The sequence below is a fragment of the Buteo buteo genome, chromosome 6 (genome assembly GCF_964188355.1).
Source record: "Buteo buteo chromosome 6, bButBut1.hap1.1, whole genome shotgun sequence".
NCBI lineage: Eukaryota > Metazoa > Chordata > Aves > Accipitriformes > Accipitridae > Buteo > Buteo buteo.
Genome location: NC_134176.1, coordinates 38,714,761 through 38,741,977, shown reverse-complemented (window position 1 = coordinate 38,741,977; position 27,217 = coordinate 38,714,761). Strand labels below are relative to the sequence as shown.

Below are 27,217 nucleotides of genomic sequence, written 5' to 3'. Positions count from 1 at the left end.
TTAATCTGTGTATGGATATTTTTTATTTCTGTAGTGGTGCCAGTCCAAAGGCTGTGAAAGTCAATGGAGTTTGTAAGTTGTTTAAAATTGCAGCATGGAAAGCTAAGTCAGCAAGTTGGGTGGAGGCGTGAGAGGTATTTCTTGGGTCTGCTTATGCTTCTGTTTATTTGAGAAGGAGTTTTACTGGTGGATTTCTGTGGGAACAGAAATTAAACCCTGGGACACATGTTAAAAGTATGGCCGTTTTAGATGAGGCTTATTTGGTGTTTCTGATATTGAGCTGCAGGCCAGGGAGAACTAAAAATCAAAGCAAGCAACAGGTTACCTCACAGCTCAGAAGTAGATCACGGCTTATTTAGAGCAGAGGAGCAGCTGATGAATTTGGTTAGGTCCTGCAGAAAGGTAACTTAGGTTGGTCCTGTCCTGGGATTAGAAAACACATTTTAGGCTATTGCTGTACTATAGTCATAAGGTTATAATAAAGACTTTCTTTCTAGGCCGTTTGCGTGCATGCCACAGAATGACCACTAGACCTTGAAATACCCATGCTTTAAAAGCAACAGCAACAAAAGGACAATTATCGGGAAACTTCTGTCACTGGTAACACATCTTAGATCCAGTTAACATCAAATTCCCAGGTTTCAATTCCTAAACACTTGGAGTTTAGCTCCAGGTTTCATGTTGGATCCCATAGAGCTAACGGGACAACCCAAAATCTGAATCCAATGCCACTAAACATTCCAATCTAAAGCCAAACACTGACATGTGGACGCACCTCTAACCCCACTTGAAAACCACTGCTCTGCTTATTACTGCCCATTGACTAGGACTACTGTTAGAAGTTGACCTGCTAGAAACCACTCTGAATGTTTACAGGGTTTCTGAAGTTGAGATACTGAAACACAAGGGAGAAAGACTCCAGTGTCATTTAAATGTTCTAAAAACAATTACAGGACCATGTCCTGGGATTCATTTTCAGGTACACCCCCCCCCCCCCCCGTCATTATATACTAATGTTTTGCTTAGTGAGACAACATGATCAAGCACACAGTATTGGAAAAGAAGAGTCTGTCACACTGCTGGCTGTAGGAGAATAAGACAAGTAATTTCAGAGGCCCCAGAACTGTGCAGCCTGGTTTCCTTGGGCGGGTGACCTGTGATTCTCACTTCAGTGAAACCAAGGCTGCAGGATGAGTTCATCTTGTATTGGACATCAGAGAACTCATACATGGGGGAGAAGCATTGACTAAAGAGCAGTTTCTTTTGCCTGAGCTCTGGATGAATCTTTCACACATTTTGAGTGTTCACAGACTACGTTGTTTATGTGGATTGTCTAGTTTTTAATAGTATCTGGGCTAAAGCTGGAGCCCTTCAGTGCCAGTGAGAATGCCAGCAATCTCTTCTGCACGCTGCCTCTTAACACAAAATTCATCACTAAACCACGATCTCTCTGTCAAGGTTGAATTTGGCAGACGCATTCAAAAGCTATTAGGAGGAGCATCTGCACTCGTTAATATTTTACAAGGTATTTTTTAACCCAGTTTATCATAAATTCTTTCACCACATGGATAAGAGAGATGTGAGGATTAGATTTTTCACCTTGGTTACCTACTGTGTTTCTCTTTTGATGCTTATGGAGCTCCAGGCTCATTCTGTGCTAAAATTTCTCCTGATGCCAGGGGAATTCTGTTCACTAAACAAGTGCTGAATATGCAGTGCACACAGGTCTGAGAGGGGACTTATTTCGGTGTGCGTGTCTTTACTAAGCCAAGCCTGGACAGGGAGATGTGGGAAAACAAAGAATTTGCAATACAAAATCCATCAACCACTAGTTTTCTAGAAGTTCTGCTAAGAACAGCCCTGGAACCACCTCTGCTAGCTGTCATCGGGGAATTGACTTCTTCAGGGACGTGGCATTTTCTGCTCCCTTAGTGACCTCAGAGAGAGCCAGGCTGATCACATCCTACCTGAGGATGGCTGCTTATCACCACTAGCTGTTACACCAAAACAAGAGATTTGCTTTCAGCTGCAGGTGTTCTTCCTCTGGTGGTGAAGACCAAAATATAATAGTTAGAATGCCATTTTGAAAGTTGGGGGGGGTTTAATCTTTTTGTTTTGTTTTTGTCTTCTTAAAGCAGATGCAGGGAGGTATAAGGACAAGACACAAAACTAGTTAGATGCAGCACACTGCAGGTGATGACTGTGACTCTCTGCACACAGTTCTGTTTTGCAGACCTGGGACTGTGCTGTTGTTCAGAAGAGCAGCCACCACATCCAGGAGAACAGAGGTGCTCTGGGAGGGATCAGCCTGTTCACAGATCACACAGGCTCCCTTCAAAGCATGCAAGTTTAAGCTCGTTTAATGCTTTGCTGAGTCAAGGTCCTAGGGAATTAAGTTTGTTAGAATCAGACTTAGCTGTCATAGTTGTAAAAGAAGGCTGTCATAGGCAAAGAAGAGGAACACACTGGCTTAGCCCAGTCCTTCTGGAAATAAGCCCCATGACATTTACTTTGCAGTGCAGTACAGGCATGTTCTAATGTGAGCCGATGGAGCCCTAATACAACTCCTTGTGGGAGTGCAGCCCCACAACCCCTTGGCAAGCAAGTAGCCAGTACTGAGGCACGGTAAGAAAATCATAATGTTTCTGCTTCTAGGCAGGAGGCGGCTCTGCCTCTCTTTTTGGTGAGATGTTACTAGATGATGTTTTGAAAAGAAACTGGGAAGGGGAAAAAATGCAAAACTCTTCTGTACAAGATACCTGGAAACACATTCTCCATTTACGCAGAGCAACCAGCACTCTGGGGAATGCTAGTGTTCAAAGCCTTCATAACAGAATATGCCCCACATCCCGAATGCCTCTTAACGCTAGGGCATAAAAAAATCAATTCTAGGCCTGACTTCTTTGTCCTTTGCCCATTCTTTGAGCATAGCTCTTAGCTGTGAAACCCGACCTTGTTATTGTAAGATTCTAGTCTGAAAGGACCCAAATCATTCTCTGGCACCTTTGCACTCATCTCCTACAGCCCTGCCATTCAGCAAGAAATCCCCTGCGTTACAAAAACCACTCTGGCAGTAAGAAATATCCTGTATTACAAAACCAAACTGCCAGTGTTATTTTGTTCTTATGTGCTTTACAAAGCTCCCCGCTCTAATTTCAGGACCTGGCTGTGAGGTAAACTAGTTATCGCTCCCAGCCTAAGTACGGGAAAACTGAAGCAGAAAGAACTGATGTGACTTGCCCCTGGCCATGCTGGCCTCCGTGATCTAGCTGGAGCTCTCGCTCATGTCCTCCCTGTTCCCCAAGCAGCCCTCTAATTAACCGCTCCTGGTTGCAAGGGAAGGATATCCCTGTGCCCCTGCTGTGGCAGCTCCTCTGGCTTCTGCTCTGCAGCTGGTGCTTCATGGAGGATGAATGTTTTAAGCTGCCAGCCTCCACTTCTGGGCATTTCCCTCAAACCTTGAAGCACTTTCAAATGGGGAGCCTGAAGGTGAGTGGCACAGATAAGGCTGCACTGGGAGCCTGGGACAGAGGCAGGGGGGGACGAAGGTGCATTAGCAAAAATGGGCAGGAACTACAGGTGGAAATGTTAAACGAACAAGCAGGCATGGACTGAGAATCCTTATACCATCCTAGCTAGCTAGAATCACTTACATCTCTATGACAGCATACAATAACACTTTCTTTCAGCATATTAAAGTTACAGGGCCCAGTTAATCCATTAGTTACCTCCCTAGAGCCAGCAGTTACTCCAGGAATGAATACAGCCTAGATATATTAAACTTTTTATTATTTATGTAGATCATAGAGGCTTGGGATAGGCTACGCTTCCAAGAGCTCGGTGGAAATTTCCCCCTGCCTGCACTGTACCCAGGCAATGGGATGGGAGGGTCACATATCACTTGGTATTTTTAGGCTGGGCAACAAGTTTGTCAATACCCCGTGCTGCATGCTGCGTTCTGGGTGTTTGCAAAGCAATGCCTGCTTAAACAGCTCAGCCCAGCTGAGGGGAAAAGCAGCTGGCACAGAGGCATTTTGTCAGACAGCAAGCTAAACAGTGGGGAGTAAGAGATTTGGCTCTGTGTCTGTCAGATGCTACTGGGAATGTTTTGGTTTGTAAGAGGGTGATGGGATAATTTCTTCTCCTTTTTAACCACCTCCAAAGTAAACTGTGCTATTTTTGACAATTATTTAATCATTTATAAGAGATGGGAAAGTAAATAAGAAAGGGAGCTCAAAACACACATGTGTAGGTAAGGCAGAAAGACATTTTCCTTTCCCTCCTGAAAAAAGCCCTGAGCGTTATGCCAGCAGTTGAGGGTTTTGTTAAGTGCCAAGTTGCATGCATTTTGTTAGACCCGGGGGGGGGGGGCACTCTGTTCACAAGCTTTTCTCCTGTACATGCTGAATGAGACAGGCTTCATGTTTACCTCCCAGTAACAGCTATTTCTTCAGACTTCAATTAAAAGGTGAGATCCTTGAACAGAAAGGCAGTATTATTTTCACTGCAGAGGGACCACTGCACAGCCATCCTGGGTGGACTTAGCCCATGTCTGACGTGAAGCCCGACGGAGGAGTGACACTTTGCTGTCATCAGGGGATTTCTGCAGCCTTCACCCAGACAGTCTAGGAGCCTCTGCACCACTTTCAGCACGCACCAGATTCAAGCTGTCCTTGTTTCCTAGCCAGTTTGGTCCTGAAGCTCCTACTCCCATTGCCTGCAGCTAGGTACCTGGGGAGCCAACCACAGGGTGCAGCCAAGTCTCCACTGGTCTGTCGAGTCTTCAAGGCAACTAATTTGCCCTGCTTTTCCTTAAACTGAGGCATGCTTGTGCATGAGCAACTACAGGAACTGTCTGAATCTGGGGTTTGGGCCTTTGGGTGGTATAGATTGAAAACCTACAGAAGAGCTAGGATGTTGCAGCACAGCAAAGGGATGCTACTGTTGGATTTTTAAGTAGCAGCACCACTAATTTGCTTCCCTTGCATTGCTTTCCCAGACAGTGTACCATGAACGGGGCGAGAACTAGCAGCCGCAGAAGTGATTAGGTGTTTGCCCTCCTTGCTTAGACCAGTGCTCGGCATGGGAAGTGGTGCCCCTTCTTGCATGAGAGGGAAGCTTTCCTTTCTGCAGTCATCATCGCCTGTGGTTTGGAGACAGGCTGGCATCCTGTCTAAGATACATCCACCCTATCACCACTGCGATGACTGCCAGTGAGGCGTGGATATAACCAAGCCAGTGTTAAACAGACTAGCTCAGTCTCCACTAGCAGTTTAACTGCAGCAGTGCAGAACCTGGGATGGGCTAACTGGTCCGGTATTCTCCAGCTTGTCCTTATGGGCTTTTCAACCCATCCTGAGCTCTACCGGTAAATCCATAATTAGCTTATATTGGCCTGCATGACCTGTCATGACAGGAATTTTAGACACATCTTAACAGCTCTGAGTCATGACATTAATTTTTCTGCTAGCAGTTTCACCTACTGCTGTGCAGGAGGAAGTAAAGCCAGGGAGGATTGTTTCAGTAAACCAGAGCTGACCTGCCTGCTCTCAGAAAAAGCTAGGCAGGTAGGCAAGCCGAGGGATCCTTCAGGGCTTTATGCAACACTAGAGCACCTGACATCTTAGGTTTGCTGTAGATACACTCCATATCACTTTGCGTGGTAGCTGTCACTCCAACTCACATCTCTTGGGTGCTGTGAGTCCTAATATTTTCCAGGCAGAAAGCACTCTGTCTTGTAACAGAAGTTTTCTGTGATTCCTACATTTCAAACACATTTCAGGTATTTCAGTGCATTTTATTTACGGTTCCATCAACAAATTGTGGAAGTGGAGATTCCTGAAGGCAGTAATGTTCACACCCAGAGCTACTGTCCTCTCTAAGTGTGTCTGATCAGACCACGCTGTGCTACTCTATAGATTTCTTGCAGCTCCTGCAGTCTCTGGGAACCTGCAGATCCCTCCCTGCAAAGACACTGTACTATAATGCAGATGCCACGTGATTCAGTCACAGCCTGCGAGTCCCCAAATACAAAGAAAATTTACTGTAAGCTACCGGGGGAATTTCTGCAGAGTCTTCTGGAATCCGCAGGGCCCCTTTCTGTCCATCCTGATGCCAGCGCTGTATAAACTCACGTGCCGTATGGTACCTGCTGACCTAGCGATACCGTCTGAATCCTCTCCATGACAACACACTGCAATGTCCTCAGGTACAGGGAGGCATCCTGCAAGCAGGCAATGCTGGCGAGGGAGTCAATGTATCAGATGTATGGAATATAATTTTAGCATAAGTCTTTTCTATGGGGAAGTTGGAGGCACAAATACAAAGGGACAAAATGTCTCCCCGGAGGAAAGGAAAGAATTGCTGAATGTTCGAGAAAAAAAAAAGAAATGGCAAAGTGGGAGATCTAAATGACCTTCATATCATAGGAGACATGGTTTATAGGTCTCCTGCAACAGATGTGCATGGCCAAACAGCTCGTTTCACACAACATTTTGGATACCCTCGGGGAATGAAGAACAGTGAAAGGTACTTAGGACCAGAGGTAAGAAAGGAGCGGTGTTTTCCAATGAGGGTTGGGGTTGGCTGGAAAGCCGAATGCAGAAATGTAGAAAAGCTGTTCTAGACATCTCAAAAAATGATGGCTCTTACAGCAAAGAAACGTGTCCTGAATGCACAGTGCAAGTAAGAAGGGAGAAGAGAAGCCAGCTCCATGGAGCTGGCTAGGATAAGTGCATGGAGAACTTAAACGAGTGGACAATATAATGAAAATAGGACTGGGACTCTACATGAGCATCATGATGAATTTTGAATTTTGTAAGGTCTCCTTCCTTTTGAAGCCTCCTCCCTTACAGTAGCAGAGAAATGCCTTCTGGAGCACCCAAGCCCAGCTGCTTCCTCCACCTGAGGCTTGCATGGGTGCTGATCCAGGGGGCTGGCAGGCAGCACCCCATGACATTAGGAGGGAGCCTGAGCTAACTCGCCACCCTTTGGGCTCTGGAGCAGCAGCCAAGGGTGCCCAGGGGTCTCCTGTGAAGCAGAGGGTGATGGGGAGCATTTCTCTTAGTGCTTGAATGGGAGCTGGCACTAAAAGGATTTTACTGTTGCTAGGATCAGGAGGATGAGCTGCAGAAAAGGTATGTAGCTCAAGAGCACAGGATGAGGAAGCACATTTCTGCTGAAGATTGTTTTAATTCTGCTTTTTAATTTTTTTTTTTTCTTTTTTTTCTTAGACACCAAATTTAATGTCAAACTGCCAGGGGTTGGTAGAGACCCATGACATGCCCATAGCCCAGTTCTTGTTAGGGAACCAGAGAGCTGGCTGGCAATGTCACACAAAGGCCAGATCCATGCACAGCTTTATTGTAAGCAACCATTTCGATTCAGTCACCAGACCACAGGCCTGGGGCTGGGTTCATGCCTGGTAAGGTCAATTGCCCAAAGGCAAGCACATGGTGACAACCAGCATGCTCCTGCGTCCAAACAGAGGTGACACCGCAGCCAAAGAAAACCTGAGGCTGGGGCTGTTTCCAAGGAGAGCAGGGACCTTCTGAAAGGGGAAAGCCAGATTAAAGGGGAATCATAATCCTCAACGATGCAGTGAGAGCATGGGAAGAGAGGTTGGCTCAGAAAAAAAAAAAGGGTCCTCCCTCAAGAAAGATGGTGCCTCACCACTGGCAGGCTGGATGTGGACTCACGTCCCCATCTTCTCCTTTTCTGGCAGGGGCAAGAAGCAGACTCTCAGCAGAAAGGGGGGACAGAAGGCTGGCTGGGAGGATGAAACGTCCAAGGTCAGAACTTGTCAATCAAAGCTCTCACTCTTATTTCAGTTGCAGACGGGACCCTAAATATCACCAGCGGGACTGGGCTTCAACCCTCAGTAACTTGTACAACCCTGAAACCTGGTCATGCATCCACCCTCTGAAGCATTTGCTGCACTTGCTTGGACATTAAGGCAGGCTGGTGGGGCTTTCCAGCATGCCAGCTGGATGCTTCGCAGCCAAATCCCAGCCACAACTTTGAAGCAGCAGAAAAGGTTGTATCTCATCATTCCCCAGCTCAAATCAGCAGGATTAATTGGTTATTCAGGAGTCCCTTCCCCCATCGAGAGAGTGGAGGAAAAATAATTATAAACCTTCTTTTTATATATGCTAGCTAGCAGACAGGATCAATACGCAAAGGGAGTCCCTGATTTCTGACATGCCTAAGCCCTCAGACGACTGTGGGGTTTTGCACCATATGGCTCTATCACTTGATAAAATAGTGCCCTAGATATACTGGTTGTTTTCCAGTCTGCCACCAAATTAACTTAGGAGGATGGGCATATACAGCCCCAGTTTCTGCACTGTTGCCACCGTTTCTGAGATCTCCAGACCTATTGCAAGCTGCTGTATTTTTGCAGCCCGTCCTGCCCACCCCCCCGCCCCGGGACCAGCTACCAAAGGGATTAAACATGGCATGTTATCTACTGCAGTGGCTTAATCACTAAGCAAAGCGCTCATCCCCTGACCGCAAGGTCAAGGAATTATCTTCTTGACAGATAACGCAGCCAGGGCTTGGAATGAAATGGGGAGCTGAACTGTCATTGCAAGCCCACAGGCCACAGCTTTATTGCTGTTTCTGGGAGAGTAACACCACTAAGATGCTATGAAAGTGTAATGTGACTTTTCCCACCTGCCCTGAGATGCCTCTTGATGGCGGGGGAAGATAAACTTTGTGCACACATGTCCCACTCCCATAAAAACCCCCTATGCCAAACCTGTCCCACTGAGAGCAAAAGATTTTGATGGTTGGATATATTTGGCACTGTATACTAAAGAGAGAGCATTACACAGGAAGAGCTTTTAATAGACTGTGAAGGACTAACGGAGCACTAAGTCTGGGCCAGAAAAGACGTGACCTCGGGGGAAACACATATATCTAGAAATATGAATTCAGAGGGTGTAGGTCCTATGCGTTAGTTTCATCAGAAGGTGGGAAGTCCTGCTCCCACGTAAACTAGCCCATTGGGGCAGAGCTGCAGAGCCTGCCAGCCCCACAGCTCACCGCATACAGGGACAGCCCTGCGAGAGGGCAGCTGAAGGCATCGGTGAAAAAACTCTTCATTCACAATTTAGATATAAAGAGTCTAGGTCTGCTGCCACCATAAAAGAGTGAGGAGAACTCCTGACACAGAGAGCTATGAAACCAGGTTCTTGCTAGGGACTAACACGGGCCATCAGCTCCTGCAGCTTTGCTGTGAGCACCTTGGGACCTTCTGTGCACATGCAGGCAGGATGAGCCACGGTGCCCTGCCTGCTGGCTGCCAGACATCGGCCCCGTTTCATAGATGGGGAAGGCATGAACTGAGATGACAGAAAAAGGCCGAGAAGATGAGGCTTTCTACCCAGAGCTGGGTGATACAAATAGCTCCCCGAGTGACTCCTTCAAGGTCACATATATGACAGTAACTGCAGAGGAGGAACCTGCATGTCTCTGCTTTAGCCAAGAGGCCAGGTCCCTAAGACTCTGGTTGAAATTACACACACACTAAATCTTCCTTGTTGCACCTTTCAAAAGCAGCTAGGCAATCAAAGGACATTTTCCCACCTCCCTCAGTACATCTCGCCTTTTGCAGTCCAGCTGCTCCCTAAAGACCATGGTTATTATCATTTGTCTGTGAAATACCCATACCCTGCCAAGTCCGTGTGCCTCACCTGTGAACAGCAAGGGCCACCCTGCAGCCAGAGCGCTGGTCTCCTCTGTCGTCCCACCAAGAGATGCTTCCCGCAGCACTGGCATGGGGTGTGAGAGAAGCAGCTCCTGCCCCAAGGCACAAGATTAGCCCAGAGCCTGCTTGGCAAAGTCTGCTGTTCTTCAGCTATAAATCAAAATAAAAATGTTCTCATTACTTTCAGCTCTGAAACTTGAAGGGTCGGATCATCACAAACAGGAGGAGCTGGAAGACATTGTGCAGCAGGAAAACTATGACATACTTGCCATCACGGAAATATGGTGGGATGACTCGCACGACTGGAGTGCTGCAATGGGTGGCTGTAAACTCTTCAGAAGGGTACCCAGCCCCTGAGCTGGAAGACAGGGACGGGGAGCAGAATGAGGCCCCCACAGTCCAAGGGGAAATGGTTAGTGACCTGCTGCACCACTTACACACGCACAAGTCTATGGGGCTGGATGGGATCCACCCAAGGGTGCTGATGGAGCCGGTGGAAGTGCTCACCAAGCCACTTTCAGTCATTTATCAGCAGTCCTGGCTAACCGGGGAGGTCCCAGTTGACTGGGAGTTATAGCTAATGTGACGCCCACCTACAGGAAGGGCTGGAAGGAGGATCCGGGGAACCGCAGGCCTGTCGGCCTGACCTGGGTGCCAGGGAAGGTTATGGAGCAGATCATCCCGAGTGCCATCACACGGCACGTACAGGGCAGCCAGGGGATCAGGCCCAGCCAGCAGGGGTTTGTGAAAGGCAGGTCCTGCTTGACCGACCTGATCTCCTTCTACGGCAAGGTCACCTGCCTAGTGGATGAGGGAAAGGCTGTGGATGTTGTTTACCTGGACTTTAGTAAAGCCTTTGACACCATTTCCCACAGCGTTTTCCTGGAGAAACTGGCTGCTCACGGCTGGAGTGTGTCCAGAGAAGGGCAGTGAAGCTGGTGGAGGGTCTAGAGCACAAGCCCTATGAGGAGCAGCTGAGGGAACTAACTGGGGTTGTTCAGCCTGGAGAAAAGGAGGCTGAGGGGAGACCTGATCGCTCTCTGCAACTACCTGAAAGGAGGCTGTAGCGAGGTGGGTGTAGGTCTCTTCTCCCAAGTAACAAGTGACAGGACGAGAGGAAATAGCCTTGAGTTGTGTCAGGGGAGGTTTAGATTGGCTATTAGGAAAAAATTCTTCACCGAAAGGGTTGTCAAGCATTGGAACAGGCTGCCCAGGGAAGTGGTGGAGTCACTGTCCCTGGAGGTATTTAAAAGACATGTAGATGTGGTGCTTAGGGACATGGTTTAGTGGTGGACTTGGCAGTGGCAGGTTAATGGTTGGACTCAATGATCTTAAAGGTCCTTTCCAACCTAAATGGTTCTATGATTCTATTTTTGAGATCTCTGTGTCTCTTAAGCTTGGTGGACAAAGGTCACAACTGTGGGCAGGTGGGAGAGACAGAGCAACTGCCGACACTTCATTTTCTTAGGAAAGCAAGCTGGATGGGCAGGTTGGTAGTTGAAGCTTTTTGAGCTGAATGCATTGCAACCAAAGAGTGCGTGTCCCCCAAAGAGGGGGATGCTGTTCATCCTCCTGGGGCAGGGCACAGGCATCAGTGCCCTTTCCACACACCCACCCCCAACAGCTAAGGCACAGCAGAGACACAGAGAGCTATTTAAACAAACCACAGGCAGGACTGGCAGGTGGAATAAGTAACCTGCCTGCCCTGCAAGGGGTCTGCATGAGATAGCTGCAAATAAAGGTCCTTTTTCCCATCTCTTATCTCAGGCAAAGAAGCAAAACCCCACGGTGCTCTATGTGGAAAACAGCACTAATAAAGCTTAGGATTTTCTATTCGGCTGCTGCTCCTCTGCTTCCCTCCCTTTCCCACCTGTATTTCTCTGTGCCTTTGGGGAAATCTGATATTATGTATATTTCCATATTTTTCTTAATTAGGAAAAAAAAAGTTCCTCGCTCCGTTAAGTGACTCTGAAGAGCAGAGATGGAGGAAAGTGCATTTGAGAGCTGTCTGCCTTGCAGCCTGCTAGGAGCCCTGTGTCCTCAGTGTCCCTCCCACGGCTGCTGTCCCTGCAGCCCCAGGACCTGCAGCCACCACAACCCAAGCCTCAATGTCACTTTGGCCGTAGCAGAAAGCTGGACAACCCCTTCACAAAAGACCACATCTCTGCTCTAGAGCACAGATGCGCAAGGAACCCTTTCAACCGTGTGGAAATCAAGCGCTGCTGTACCTCTCCTTTGTGTGCTTCTCTCCACAAGAAGCTGGGGACATACCCCAGAGATTGTTCTGGCCAAGGTAGGAGCTGCTTCCCAGAAAGGGCAATGGCTACACAAGTTCGCCAGGTCAGCTGGGGGATGGCATGAGCTGCCTTTGCCTCCCACAGAGCTCAAGCCTGGCACGTCTGCTTAGACTAGTTTTCCCATTTCATTGAGCTTTACCTCTTTCCTACAAGTAGACTTTAGTCATGACTTCTCCACATCTCCACCATGCTCCAGCTGACAGCATGGCCACCAAGAAGAGGATCATCTCGTCCAGTAGATTCACCAGCCTACAGCAGCTACAGCAACTAGCCCAGATAACAATACATCTTCCCGAAAAAAATGGTCCGTATATGTTCAGATACAAACAGCCTTTGGAAAGTGTACATGATTAAATACAACCCCTCCAGCAGTGAGTGTGAGGAGCCTGGGCCAGCCACTGCTTTCCTTCTTTTCCCTGTTAGTGGTCTCAGCTCCATGAAAAATGGTGCAGCCTGAAGCTCCTTCCTGCTGTGCAAGACAGGCTCCCTCACACCAAGCACCTCAGTTCCTCTCCTTCCGCTGGCTCCGGCGCTGCCAGCTGGGTTTGCCAGGTTTCCCCTGGGGACCTGGGGACCCTTCTGCCTTCCAGCTCTCCAGGCACAGCCAAGCTGCGGAGGCCTGCCAGCCCACGCGCTCCCCAGCTGGCTGCTGCTCCTGCACGCATCCTGGAGGGTCCGTGCTGCGGGGCTGGTGTTTAGGTGTGCGTCGGTCCAGGCAGCATTAATGCAGGTGGGGAAATCCCCAGTAAGTGCCAGAGGTGATGTGCTGCAGATCCCGTTCCCAAGACTTTCTCGCCATGGATTAGAATAACACTAAAATTCAGCCAGTGTAAGTAGGTGAAACGTACTTGTCTGTGGCAGACAGAAGAAGAGATTAGAGGCTCTAGTGGTTCTTTCCTAACCTTAAGCTTTTCAATAAATCTCTGAAGATTAAGGAGAAAAGAAATTCCATAAGATAAAATCTGATTTATCTTTGGTGCAGCTGTCCATCCAAAGATGAATACCCACATCCCAATTCTGTATAATTTACATTTCTCCACACGCAGCCTCCAGAAAGTCACCTGAAGTTATGACCTTACTACTGTAATTAACATCCATAACATGGCAGGCTGTGGTATCTGGGCAGTGAGGATGGCAAATACTGACCCACTTCTCCTTAGAAAGTAGAGAGGATTAATTTCACATTACCTTGGGAACGCACACCCTACCATGGCAAACATCACCTGAACAGGCAGAGAAAAAGCAGAATATAGTCCTGTCTGTCCTACTGTCTCCTGACCTTACACAACACATCCTCCTTCCTCCATAATTGATGTCTCCTGCTGCAGAAGCAGCCACAGCTTCTGCTTCTCTGGCTATCCCATTACAGCAGTAGTAAGTACAAGCCAATTATTCTGCAAAACAATTCAAATTTATTCAGTACCTTAAATCAGGAAATGTGTCTTTATAACACCACCTCTTCCTTGCTGCACTGCAGCTACAGGAACTCAGCAGGACTCTCTCTTCATCTTCCCCACAAGCTCACTGTCTGGGACACACACACCACCTCCTCCAAGGAAACCGTTATTTGTTTTCTTTTCTGTGACATTCAGAGATACCTAAAACATCCCTGATGCATGTAAGAGGGATGCGTTTCCAGGGCTCTTAGGATATAGTTGTATTTTGTTAACTCATGCAGATAGGAAAATGTAGAGGAAATTTCTGGCGTGCCAGCTGTCTGACCTGACTTATTTACATGATGCTAGGAAACATGCTCGTTTTATAGCTCTCATGATTTGAGACTATTTATCCAGAGAAAGGCAGCAGCAAGGAAAAGGGCACATCAGGCTTCCTACACGCTAACCTCAAGACCCGCGTTAGCCCCGAGCCTCAGGCCCCAGCCCCTGCCCTGGGACAGGCTGCTCGCCCCCTTCACCAGCACCGCTCTGCGCACGGGCGCTGCGCACCCGGCCGTGCCGGCAGGGACCGGCCGCCACCAACCTTCATCCAGGGGAGCTGCAGAGATGCTCGGCTGCATGTCTCGAGTAGGACGCTGAAAGGCTCGGAAAAAACGAGGCCACGGTTGACCTGGCTGCTGCTGGGTGGAGGAGCAGAAGTGTCCCTACATGCAGGATTAATGGGCTGTTTGCCCATGTGCGGCTTTGTGAGTCTGGCAATGGCAGCTACGGTAGAGACACAGCCTCCAGGGTGACCTTCAGTTATAAAGCACACCGTTTGTCACCTGAAGGTAAAACTTTCTGGCTTGCTCTCTGCCTGTGAGGAAAGAAAACAAGAGGAAAAATCAGAAATTATTTTCAGGCAAAACAAGAAAAATAAAAGAAGACCTCATTATGAAATATTTCTTTCCATAGATGACATACATTTGAGCTATACATTTAATGCACATTGGTTTTCTTTATGTATGTGTGTATAAATAAGCATGCGTGCACACATATGTATGTCTGTGTGTGCGAATACAGGCGGGGGGAGAGGCGAGTGGGATTCAGTGCTCGTTAGCAGCTTGCAAGGGGGACAGGACGTCAGCCAACCCGCTGAAGCGCGGGCCCTCTGAGCCTCCCAGCAGAGGCTCAGGCTGGTTTGGAGGCGGCACTGGTTCCTCAGCCTGCCCCTGGCCCCTGTGAAACGCACTGCGACAAGACCTAGCGCACAGACCCCGAAAGGGCCTGCGCTGCGGGTTGCGAGGTAAGGGGGGACCAGGCACCTCCCTGCCCACCTTTGCACCCAAAGCCACGTGCGAGGTGGGCTGTGAAGCAGGGAAGGAAAGCGCCTGGTTAACAGCCCGGGGTGTTCACTGCCCATCTCTACGCATTTTCTGCATGAAACACTCAAGTCTGAAAGACTTTGCGAGTTGCGTGAATAATATTTTCTAGACAGAAAGCCAGCGTTATGAAAAAGGCATGAGCAGCTACGACCGTCTGCAAGCCACGTCTCACCTCCTTTGCACTCTCCGAGGGGAGCGGCTCTCCAGCTCTGCCGTGGCAGGGTGGGCTTCCTCTCCGCCTGGGGCACCACCGTCCTCCCACCGCTCCCCAGTGCCACAGAGCCTGCCGGGATGATGCTGATTTCCACCTCGGGGAGATAGCCACAATTAGCCGAAGAAGAACAAATGGAAAGCTGAGGGAGCGGGCTGGAGGAGAAGGCGAGGAGAAGCCAGCTTGCCCTTTGCAGTTCCGCTGGGAGCTGGGGAGAGCTGGATGGGCAGGGAGGGGGAGGGAGGGGATGTTCCTCGTGTAAAGCAGTATTTGTTCGTTAACTTTGTAATCCTCTTCAAGTACAGACAGAACCAAAACTCCTGGTACAGGGAATGCACCAGAACCAAGGCCCAGAAACATCTTTCAGGTCTGCTCCCTCCTGTCTGGACAAGGAAAAGAAGATTATCGGGATGCTTTACTCCTTTGCAGGATGCTAACCACAACAGCTATTCTTTGCTTCCCTGCTAGGTCTGCTCTTTCCTTCCAGTTCTCTCCTGTCCTGGTCTGGGAATGAAGCAGAGCCCAAGTACAGCTCCTCTAACAGCCGGCCTCTGGATCCTCCCTGCGCTGCATTTAGGATCTAAACGGGGTGCTTATAGCAGGGTGCTATAGGGGCAGGGACAGGGAGATGCTCTTCTCCCTCCAGAAAGCGAATAGGATAGCTCCCATGCCTGCTCCCAATGGCCTTTCCTAAGGCTGCCTTATTAAATCCCCTCCTTCCACACTGCCGCTGCTGGATGAAAGCTCGGTGGCGGAGGTCTGCCCTGCCGTGCTGGGATCCAAGAGGCCAGAGGCAGTGGGGAGGCTGGGATGCAGGAGCACCTCAAGCAGTGGGCTCTCCGCTCCTGGGTGCCAGCACAGAGCTGCAAGATGAGCTCGTGCCCACTTGCAAGGGGAAGCCAAAGTCTCCCATGACGTTGAGCCCCTGTGAGTTTAGCTGGGAGGGGTGTCATGCATGTCCTTTGCTGTATACAGGTCTGAGGGTGCTCCCTGGAGCCACAGCCACCACCAGTGCTTTTGAACAAGGGTGTTAGTCAGCAGCAGTTGGTCACAGCTGGAGGGATTTTCTGTGTAGTAGTGAGCAGCCACCAAACCTAATCCCATGCCAGCACCAGGAGCCAACCACAAGCTAAAAGGAGAACATGGACTTAGGGGACACATTCTCTTCTAGCTCCTTCAGCATCAGCCAAAGCATGGGGCTAAAACTTCTCCTCCAAACTCATTTTCCCTTACTGCAGGCTGGCTTCAACTTTGAATACAGAGTGTCCTGCTACTCCTCCTCATCCAAGCTCGGCACATGTGATAAGCACTCTTATTTTACCCAGCTATGGTACCTTTGAATGGCTGGGAATTTTCCGTCCTCGTTTTGGAGCCCATGTTCCCCCTACACAGGGAGGAAAGCCAGCTCTACCTGCACATTATTCCTCTTAATCTAAAATAAGTCCCACGTTACACCATACCTGCTCTGTGTTTGCGTGCAGGGAGAAACTACAACAAGAGAAATTTAGGAGCAGAAGCAGAAAGAAAAAGAGAGTGCCTGGCTTTACTCCTACTCCTCGCCTCCCTTCATGGGTCAGAGCAAATCGAGGTGATTTTTGCATACTGAGAAACAGGACAGCTGTCTTTTGCTTATTGAGATGCACTTGCCATAGCACACACTTTTGTTCATTTGTTTTTTAAACCACGAACCCACTATCAGCAGTGCTCTAGTTTTCAGTCACATCTGCTGCACTCTTACCTTTCAATCTCATTCCTGGCGAAGCCTCCTCACCTTCTTCTCACATGCAGCAAACACAAGTGTTGTGCCTCCGGCAGAATCAGGAAAGGAAAGGAGAAGTGAAAGCAGTGGCTGTTCCCAAGTGAGTTACAATCCATTCTCTCTGGCAATCCTTACAGTAAGCCTGCTCCTTTTGCTACAAAAGCCACAGCATTCTCACCTTCTTGCCATGTCATTTCAATTCTTCTCACAGCCTCACATGCCACTGAGATGAGTGCACCTGAGAGCAGAGCCTACCTCTGTCACCTAGGGTCCTTGAGTTCTTGTGATGGCCCAAAGGCAGAGCTCTGCCGTACGTGCTACTGCCCTGTTCACGGCTGTGCTTTCAGCAGTGACTCTAACACAAGCCTGCAGCCATACTTCCATCAAGGCTGAGAGTGCCAGCACCTTCCTTGACCAGGGCCTAATCCCATTACAGCAAGTCAGTTTTCTCACACTCACCATAAATAGCTCATTCTCAAGCCCCCTTATTAAAATGGAGATGCTAAAAATATTTAACTCCTATTTTGCAGAGCTTAGAACAAAATAAGACAACAACAACAACCAGAACCTGTTTTCCTCATGCCAGAGGAGCAGGGGCCGGCTTCTCCTGCAGGCAGCCACTGACTTACGGAGGGACCTCTCTCCTGCCTCCAGAATTAATGATGAACAAACTGATAGGAGCAGCAGCTCTAGGACAGGACTTGTTCCTCTGCTCTTGGGTGGTTTCCACAGAGAGGTTTGAGGCAGGGGTACAGTCAAGAAGAACTCAAGGGTAAGCGGTGTTCACTTATTATTTTAAGCAATGCAAAGTTTGCACTTTTCATGATATAGCAAAATAAGAACACATGACCCTGCCAAGTTATTTATTGCAACACCTCTGAGTTAGCAAAAAGTGCCTTTGCTACCCCCACAAAATGGCCTTTACAATTTTTCTTCCTCTGAAGTGCCAGATCTGCTAACATTGGGAAGAAAAAGGAAAAAAAAAAAAAAAAAAAAAAGATGTTGATTCCAGCACTACAGCGTATCCTGCACTTAGTACTCGTGGCAAAAAGGAGCAGAAAGGACTCACAGACCTGACTGAGTACTCACTTGGATCTTTCTCCATTTTAACTTTGGAGCTAAGCCTGCAGTAAGAAGTAAATGTTACTTGAAGGGATGTTATCTCAGTGGGCAGAAAGGCACTGAAGGTTATTCAACAAACCACATGTGGTTGCTAAGCTCAAGGTTCCACGTGGCCCCGCTCGTGGTGACTGTCTGTCACCCCAACAGGCCACCTCAGACCCAGCTCGCAGGTGACTGACTGCAGCCAGCTCCTCTGGCTTCGTCATTTCTCCCATTCATGGGCACGCTCAAACGAGGTGGATAACAAATTGTGGATGGACTAGGTGAAAAACTGAAGAACTGTCCTTGTGCCAAGTGCATCAGGTAGAAGATGCTAAAAACCAGTAGCATCCTTCACAGTCACACCAGCACAGAAGAGCACTGAGTGTCCAGGCAAGCCCCAGGACCCGCCTGAAGCTAAGCCTTGGACAAAACTTTCAGAGCACGGCCACCTTCCTGGGAGCAAACTTCTCCTCACTAGACACAACACAAGCCATCTTCAGTCCCTCTAGTAATCACAAAAAGTGACTGCATTGAAAAGCATTCCAAACAGACCATTTCTGTGAAAAACTATCTTCTTATTTCCAAAGAGATCCACTAAGGCTACACTCGTGTCCTAAGCAGAAAGCCTGCCTACCATCTTGAGCTAAAAGCAAGCCATGCTCTGTAGCTGAAAATCGCTGCCAGCCTGTGTCACTTGTGCGCCGTGCACAGCAATGCATAACACGCACCAGCAACCATTTATCCTTTATTACTGACTTCTGACCTCGAGGGCAGTTTCCATTTCTTGTCCACTTTCTCTGCTTTAGAAGCAGCACATATTGGAGGCAGCGGGGCTTGTGCTGCCTTCCTTTCTCTGCCATTTACTTCTGTGCAAGAGCAAAGCCTTGGGGCAGCGAGCACCCGGGAAGCTGCCAAAGCCCTGTCCTTCAGCAGAAACCACTCTCCCCCACCAGGGACTGAAACAGCCTGGAGGCTTCGTGCATCTTATGTGGAGGATGAAATTAATCTTTAAATTGACCTTAGCGGGAGCCACCGTTCACACTGTGAAAAGTAGACAAGAATCAGCAGGCTTCACGTTTGGCAGTGGCTGCAAATGAAACTCATATTTTAAAGCGTCTCTGAAGGGGACAATAGGGAAAGTCTTTAGAGGGAAGAGAAGTTCCCAGATGATAGCCAGAAGGTGGAGGAAGAACGGCCACAGGCTCTTCAGAGCCGGTCTAGCTGTTCTGCAACTTCTGAAGAGAAATCTTAGAGGTGCAAACCATCCTATATCTTCTCCTATCCTCAGACATGAGGGAACAATTTAGGGAACTCTCCTCAGTGGAGGGAATTCTCATCCCATTCTCAGTTTTCCCAGCAGGAGAAAGCAATCTGACCCAGGATTACTAGTGGAGGTTATTTGAACAGAGATGTGTTGCTCCATAAGCTATCTTCCTGTTACTGCATTGCATTGAAAATACACAGATAACATTGAAATCAGTAACTCTGTGTCCTTTCACACAGAATAAGGAGACAGTCACGTAATTAAGATGCTATGGTACATAGGCCCAGCTCTGTGCTGTCTCTGCCAGGGGGCTTACAGGGCAGTAGATTCCTCTGCAGGACTAGTATCTGCAGCAAGGAACAACTGATGGCAAGCACCTCGCCGCAGGAGGCTTGGGGCACGCCTTGCTGGTTACACAGAGAGCTTCTCACTGGCTTCAGGTTAGCGAGTAGGAGATTTCTTCTTTGGTTTTCATATGTCCTGGCTTTAACTTTATACACATTTCAAAAGTGGAAGAGGGTAGCAAGGGTGAAAGCATTTTACATCCAGCCAGTCCTTTTGAGAAGTGATGTTAAGCACGTAACACAGCAACCCAGCGAAGCAGAGGAAGTGCACTGGCAGTAAATGAGTGTGTCACAATGATTTGTATCAACTCCTGCAGAGGCCATTTAACATCATTTCAGTGACAGTGTATCAAGAACACACAGGAATTCACTCTAGTGTTAGCATAACTTTTATTTTTTTATTGCTGTCAATATGCACAGTAAAGGAAGACCCGATGTGGCTACCTCCTGAGTACAATACTTCTGTAAAGTCTGATATTGTGGCTTTTGATGGTAATAGATCAAAGGTGCTGCATTCACAAGCCACAGAGTGATTTTCCTAACTGCCTGAATTACAGATACCCTCCCTGGGTGTCCTTTTTTCTGTCCCTTCCAGCATCACATAGTATAGACCTTGTAACTGGAAAATAGCCAGAGATGATGTGAGGACAGTGTAAAGTGGAAAACCAGCTCTGTATTGCTTTCTCACAGCCCTTCAGCCTTGTAGGAGCAAGAATTCATTTGTGGCTTTCTAGTACGCAAGCACGAGTGGAAAAACCACAGAAGATCAGGTATATTAGCTAAGGAGGGATGCAAATTCTCTTTTCCTATCACATGACCTGTCATCACAAAAATGTCAGCCTTCTGATTCTATAAAACCTCCCACTGCCTGGCAGAAGGATTCTGGTCAGCAACTGCCTGAAATGGAAAGTACAGGCTGTGCCTTCAATGCTTTTCCTCTGGTCACACCAGAGCAACTCCTTCCAGGAGCAATCACATCCTCCCAGTACGCTCCTCCACCCAGCATCAACGCCTCTCCTCTGGCTGACGAGCCAGGGCTCCCTTCCCAGCCTCATCCTTGATTTCTGCCTAGAAACAGCACTGAATTTGTAGGGAATGACTTAGGTGGCCAGCAGCCAAAGCCTGGGACTGGACAGTGTCACAGTCTGCATGGGAGAGGTAAGCAGCTACCCTGGTGTCACTGGACATATGTAATACCCAGGGGTACTGATGAGGGTTACAGCCCTGAAAGCCTTGGCAAATCTGCACTTAAGACCCCCTGAGCCCTAACTGTACCTCTGTTGCTAACTTCATTCACTTTTGTATTGTTTATTCCTTTGTCTCCCAATTTATACTACAGGGATAACAGCATCACTCTGAGCGTGCTTGTCATGTGCTCTGTAAGCACCAGGCAGTGCTGTTACTATAGCATGGGTAATTATTAGCCAGCTGCTTGCTTAAAACAGGTGGGAGAGGCTGCAAGGTTTCCACAACAAAGGGATTCCTCTCCTGTAATACGCAAGATGACCACAAGCAGGGCAAATCCTCCCTGCAATAACCACCTGGTGAGCACTCGGGAGAGGACAGAGGCCAGCCAGAAGCCCAACTCTGACTAGGCTGTCCACAGTGCCTCTCCCAGTCCAGCCTTGACTTGCCAGATGTCCCAGTTTGACCCATGATAGCCTGGATTGCAATTAAGAGGACTGGCAGAGAGCAGTACAAAGCCTTGAGCACAGGCTATTCACTGCAGCACGTACAGGGATGACTTTCCCCACCTCCGCAGCCCTGACAGCTTGCTGCTGACAATGTTTAATTCTCCAAGCGGTAGTGGGTTTTGTTGCTGAACACTCCTCACCCACCTGTCCTCCAGCTTGTTTTACAGAGGTGATGAGGAAGCCATCAGAGCTCAAAGGCTCCTCCACACTGAATCTGCCTATAGATAATACCTTCCACAGCTCATAGCTCTGCTCCTCCTTCTGGCGGTGACACAGCCAGATGTCCCAATGCAGAAAAAGTGCAAAGGTGGCCCCAGGGTGTTCTGCCCACAGTGAACACAACACAACCCTCCCTCCAGCTTGCATCGATGCCACTGAGTTATCTATAAGCTCTTCTCTGCACACGATCCTCCTTGGAGCCAAATCCCCAGCATCCTCAGGTTGTCTTCAACTTGCCTTGCTACCGTTTGCTTAAAATGATGTAGCATCGAGAGGTTGCCCTGTGTTTGATAGTATTGCCTGTGCTTGGGAGGCTGGGACTGCTGCAGTCTTCAGGAAACGTGCCAGGAAACGTGCCCCACCAAAGTGCTCATTGACTGGGGGTGTGCAGCAAGCCATTTCCTAGAGGGGATCAGGCAGAACAGGGTAAGCTGTGTCCTACTGGGGAGGTTACACTAGCTGGAGCATAGGCTGATAAAGGGCTTTCTCAGAAGCACTTGTGTTTGGCAGACAGACTAGACAGGAAAGGAAAGAAGAGGCACTTCCTAAGCTACGGTCTGTGGTTCACTTTAACACCGACCGTGGTATCTTGGAAAAACGTGGCTTAACGTAAGCAGCTGAAGCAAACGGATCCGGAGTGATCAGCAGAGAAGGTCTTTCAGGCTACAGGGAGCATTCAAACTAAAGTAAAGCCACTAACTGAGGGAATTGCCTACACACAACTTTCCCCCACTTTCCCCACCAAAAGGCAAATCTCCCTTCTGACCCTGGTGCCCAATGGCGTAACTTTTGCGGAGCTGAATGGCAAGTTGAGATCAGAAGCCCCCTCCCAACAAGAGTCACTTTTCATCCCCCAAAGAATCATCCTTTTGTGACCTCATGATTTGATAAAGAGTTTCCCTGAAGTGCTGGTCCCGGCTCAGTCTTTTGGCTGCTTCTTTCAGCTCCTCGATGTTTTCAGCTTCTGCGTGCGAGAAGATGAAGGACTGGGACTGCTTCACTGAAACAAGATCAGCACAGAAAGGTCAGCACTTTCTGTCAGGGACACAAACTGAAGGCAAAACTTCACTAGAGCACATGAGCCATGCGATCAACATGACTGAGAGCCTGGCAAGGGATGAGCTAACCATTGCACTCTATAATAGCTTCACCTTACTGTTTTCAGAGGAGGAAAATGCTGACAGCATGGAAACACACTTTTCTTTACAGCTGTCCCTGAATTAGGGTTCTACGTAGAACCTGATCTAACCTTGCAGGCAGCAACTCTGAGCATTGGATTGGACGATGTCCAGGTCTCCCTTCCAACCTAACTCCGTCTATGATTAAGCATTCAGATGAAGTCAGCTTTGAGCATGTTTTTTTAGGGGCCCAGCACCATCACAGCAGTTACTTTTCAACATACATGAAGAGACCGGCAACCAGCACACAGACTCAGTGCCTGCTCTCTGGGAAGGGAAGCTCCAAGTTTCTCTGTAGCTCCATTCTACTACTAGGGAATATGAAATATGGACCACGTTTGCAGACCTTACCGCTCTGTCAGCCCCATCTGCACATATCTGCTCCTGCAGGATAGAGAGTAAGAAGCTGCCTGATACCTACAGTCATTCCACGAAGCGCTGGCTCTCCGGCGGTGGAAGCGGCAGCTCTTTATGCGACGAGTGGCAGCCTTGTGGATATATACAGAGTTCTTCATGATTACGGGCATCTTGGCCTCCAGCTCGGCATTGCGGATGCACTCTTCAAAGAACTCTGAGGAGAAGACACCACCGTGAGCAGTGACGGGAGAGACACTTCAAGCAATGAACCAGTCACAAGGGACTACACTCATTGATGGGCTGAGCCAGGTGATGTTGTTCAACACCGCCCTAGATCTTCACAAACAACAATCCATGAAGCTCCAGAATATCATCAGAATAGTGACAAAAACCTCCAGTCCCCAACAAATGCATACTCAAATCACAGAAAGAACTGGAGCCATCCATTCTCCATCAATCATTCCCACAACCGCTCGTGATTCAACGGCCAAAAGCCTCTGATATTGTGATAAAACTTCTCCACTCTCTTGCAACAGAGGGGTCTGAAGCCTTGCTCATTGCACGTTCTTTGAAGGACTTCTAAAACCAGTCAATCTAGCTGCAGAAAAGGAGCTGTTGGCAACACTGGCACAGCCACACACACCCAGGCCATACGTGGCCAGGTATTTCTTAATAGCATAGCATAGCAAATACTGGCGCATACATACATACATTACAGGCTCCATACAAAGCCGTATGTCCAAACTCTGACAACGTTATTCTGTCCCAATCTGCACACAAGCTGCTTTTCCTGACCCTTTCCCCCTCTTATGGTCTAACCAGCATATTTGGTCTCTTGGTCTCTTGCTGCTCAGAGGGCTCACGTGCTAATACACCCCAACTCTTACATGAAAGGGCAGGGCAGAGCTGCAGGAAACACTTGGAAGGACTGAGGGATCTGTGCTGGGATTGATGTTAAAGAAAACATTGCTGGTCCCTCACTTTCTCTAGTGTTTTGCTCATCAGTACTTTTTTACTCTTTTGAAGAGAACATCCTCCAAAATCTAAGATTGGAAATGAGTGTCAGGAGACATTCGGTGCCAGAGGTTACTCACTTATGCCCTGTGCAGGTAGCTCAGCTCTAGCTGAACGCTGAGCTCAACACGTGCACTTTAGCTCTGTTTCCTTACCACGGCTCTAAGCCAGTGGACTGAAGTTCAGAATCACGCCCTTTTGTCTCAGTTTAGAACTCTGATGTAGGAACTACTGAATAATACTTACTTTATTTACATGCATTCATATATAAAAATTATAAAGATGTGTGTATATATATAAAAAAAATTTATACATATATTTATACTTATATATGTAACACTGCTCAGAATGCCACAGGACTTTTTGACTTTTCTATATTGGCTTGATACGTCCACCTTTCACTGAAATTAAGCCTTAACTGCACAGATACAGCACCTTCATGATAGCTTCCCCCTGCACTATACTTGAGGATGGGAAACAAGCAAGACTTCACCCAATTGAAGCTGCTAATGTCAATTCCCAAATCTGACTCAAGCCAGATGCTAGGGTAATGCCCCATCTTACAAAAAAAAAAAAAAAAAAAAAGAAAAAAAAAGGCAAAGAAACCAGGATGAACTGTGAGGAAATGTGAAATGCGAGTCTTGCATCTGACTTGTGGACTGCAGTCATCTCAGCACAGTAGTGCTGGGCTGATGGCAGTGATTCAGCTCTGAGTAAGGATCCAAACTTCACCTGCTGGGTCACCTACTAGCACGTCGCTACAGCAACCACAGTCCTCCTTAAACTGCTGATGTTCTCATAACCAAGGCTGAGAACAGATTATGTTGAGGGGAACCAGAGGACACTCTATAACTCAGACCTAGGCAGTCTTTACAGCTCTGCCACAGCTTCCCTGTTTGACAATTTGAAAAGCATTTGCTCATCTCTGCCCCTAGGTTTGTCTTCCACTCAGCAGGGAAGGCCGGAATAATTTTGCCCTCCTCTGAGGACAAAACACCAAGTGCCTGCATCCACGCTCTAGTTCTGCAAAAGGGAGGTGTGGTTGAAGTACAAGGAGTTGGGAGAGCACATTATGTGCAACTTTGCTAATTTGGGAACTTGTTTTTGTGTCTGGGAAGATGGGTAGAAATATTTCCCCTCTCAGAGCTTGCTCATCAGTAGAGAGGATGGATGACCGACTTACTTCTCAAGTTACTGACATCTGCTTTCATCTTCTCCTCTTTCTCCTTGTTGCAATCCAGAGAATCTAAGCCTTGCTCCAAGCTCTGCAACGCTTCCTCAGCTTCTCTCAGTCTCTTCTCCAGATCCATGCGCACCTTCACCTCAGCCTGAGGAAGAGAATGAGCATTGCTGAAAAACAGCTTGTGTCTCAATAACCATCCTGCTAACTCACAAGGTCTCTGAGGGACCCACCAAGCAGAAGAAAATGAAAGGACAACAGTAAGGAAAACCAATAGAAATATTGTACAACAACATAAAAGTCGTTCCTCATGTCGTCAGACAGAACCTGAATTTGAAGAAGTCCAGATAATTTTAGTAATTCTCCTTTACTCTGGCTTTCATTTTCACAGCTTCCCTCTCATTGTATGAACCATGTGGAATCAGAGATGGTATTTCAACACGTGAATTTGTGCTTATGCAAGTACTTGCACTGAGCAGGAACAGGAGGACATCTTTCCAGGTGAGACAGGCTTGAGAAAAAGGAACCCTCAGTTCCCACAAAGGGGTGTACAGTACTTAATTTCAGAAACAAAACACAAGAAAAGTTAGAAATAAAGGATAATATCAGTAGTAGCTTAGCGAATGAGAATAACACAGCTTAGGCCAACTTAGCTTTAGTTTGGCCAAGTGGAAGGTTACAGGATAAGAAAATCTTGGAAGTTCAGGAAAATGAAGAATTGGGGTTTTTTTGGATGAAATATTTGTAGAAGGAGGTTAAGTGTCAAACAGCCAATAATAAGCATAACCTTTACATTATTTAGATTAAAATAAAATAGCATACTTTGTCCAATTACCTTTGCATAGATTCAGGGATCTTCCATTAACGATAACGAAGGAGGGCTGGTACCTCACCTGCATTCCTCTGCTTTTGAACTTAAGTTCATGCAGAGGTTCCTGAAGATTTACAAATCTTAAGATTGATTCTCTGAGCACAAGTGAGGAGGCAAGATTTCTGCTCAGTTCTGCAATGCCCATATTAGCATTTCTTTGAAATAATCTTTATTCTTGATTGTGTCTACTTTCCTCTTTTACTTTTTTCCCCTCCCTCCATCTTTAAATGATGCTTTCACAGTAGCAAATGAAAAGACTTTTACTGAATGGGTTGATCAGACCTCAGAATGAGAAAATAAATGGTAGTGCTACATAGATACAACCTGGCAACTTCACGTGTTACCTTGATATAAAGCACAGCAAATGAAGATTTGCAACTACAAAATGAAAACAAAATAAAACCAAGTCTCCCACTTGATAGGGGGTGAACTGAAAGAGAAAACGAGAGAACCCTGGGCCCAGGGACAGCAATACGCAACATACACAGAGGATACCTTGAGGTCTCTCTCCGCCTGCTGCTTCTCTGCAGTCAGCTCTGAGAGCGAGTTCTGCAGCGCTTGCGACTGGGAAGAGTAAAACTCCCGCTCCTCCTCCAGCACTCGGGACCGCTCCTCATTCTCCTTCATCCTGGTGCACGGCACAGCAAAGGAAGACAACCATTCCCTCCCCAGCACAGCTCACAGCAAGGAAGGGGCTCACTATCGCGATAGGGCATGATTAACTACCTGGCTGCCCTGAGCAAAGAGGCACTAACAGGAGCACTGTCTGTGTTTCACTTCAATAACACAGACATCGCTGGTGAAAGCCAGGTGGACAGTTCTTGAATGGAACATTCTCAACCCCCAGACGAGGTCCAGGAGCACCAACCACTTCTCATGGATAAGTCCATGAATACCAAATGGATTCACGTGCCTAAGTCCTGATTTGAAAGGAGCAAGCCCAAGCAGCAGCAAGTTCAGCTGCCCTGCCTCACTCCGTCCCCTCTGAAGCATTTATAACCTGAACTCCTGCCATGGGAACCAGATAAGCTTCCAGACTTGTCTTGTGTTGGCAACCAAAAAGCAAGTCAGCAGATAGTCACATCATTTGGCATGACTAAGCCTGAGCAGGGCAGAAGTGTCCTCTACCTTTTGCAGCACCCAAGAATGGAAATTATAAAGGATCTTGCCTCTCTGCATGTCTCAGGTTAAACAGGGTAACAGTTTTGGAGTGATCCTAATTTTAAGCCCGGAAATATTTAGCCATGCCCTTTCT

General features: G+C 47.8%; 1 protein-coding gene across 1 annotated transcript in view; it reads right to left on the bottom strand.

Moving 5' to 3' along the window:
• Positions 1-19,858: 19,858 nt before the first annotated feature.
• Positions 19,859-27,217, bottom strand: part of PLEKHD1 (pleckstrin homology and coiled-coil domain containing D1) — a 30,449-nt gene continuing 23,090 nt past the window's right edge. The window contains exons 10-13 of the mRNA XM_075030501.1: positions 26,458-26,590; positions 25,095-25,239; positions 22,962-23,111; positions 19,859-22,362 (exon numbers count right to left, since the gene is read on the bottom strand). Coding sequence (XP_074886602.1) covers positions 22,202-22,362; positions 22,962-23,111; positions 25,095-25,239; positions 26,458-26,590 — 589 coding nt within the window. The 3' untranslated portion in view covers positions 19,859-22,201. The remainder of the gene's footprint in view (positions 22,363-22,961; positions 23,112-25,094; positions 25,240-26,457; positions 26,591-27,217) is intronic.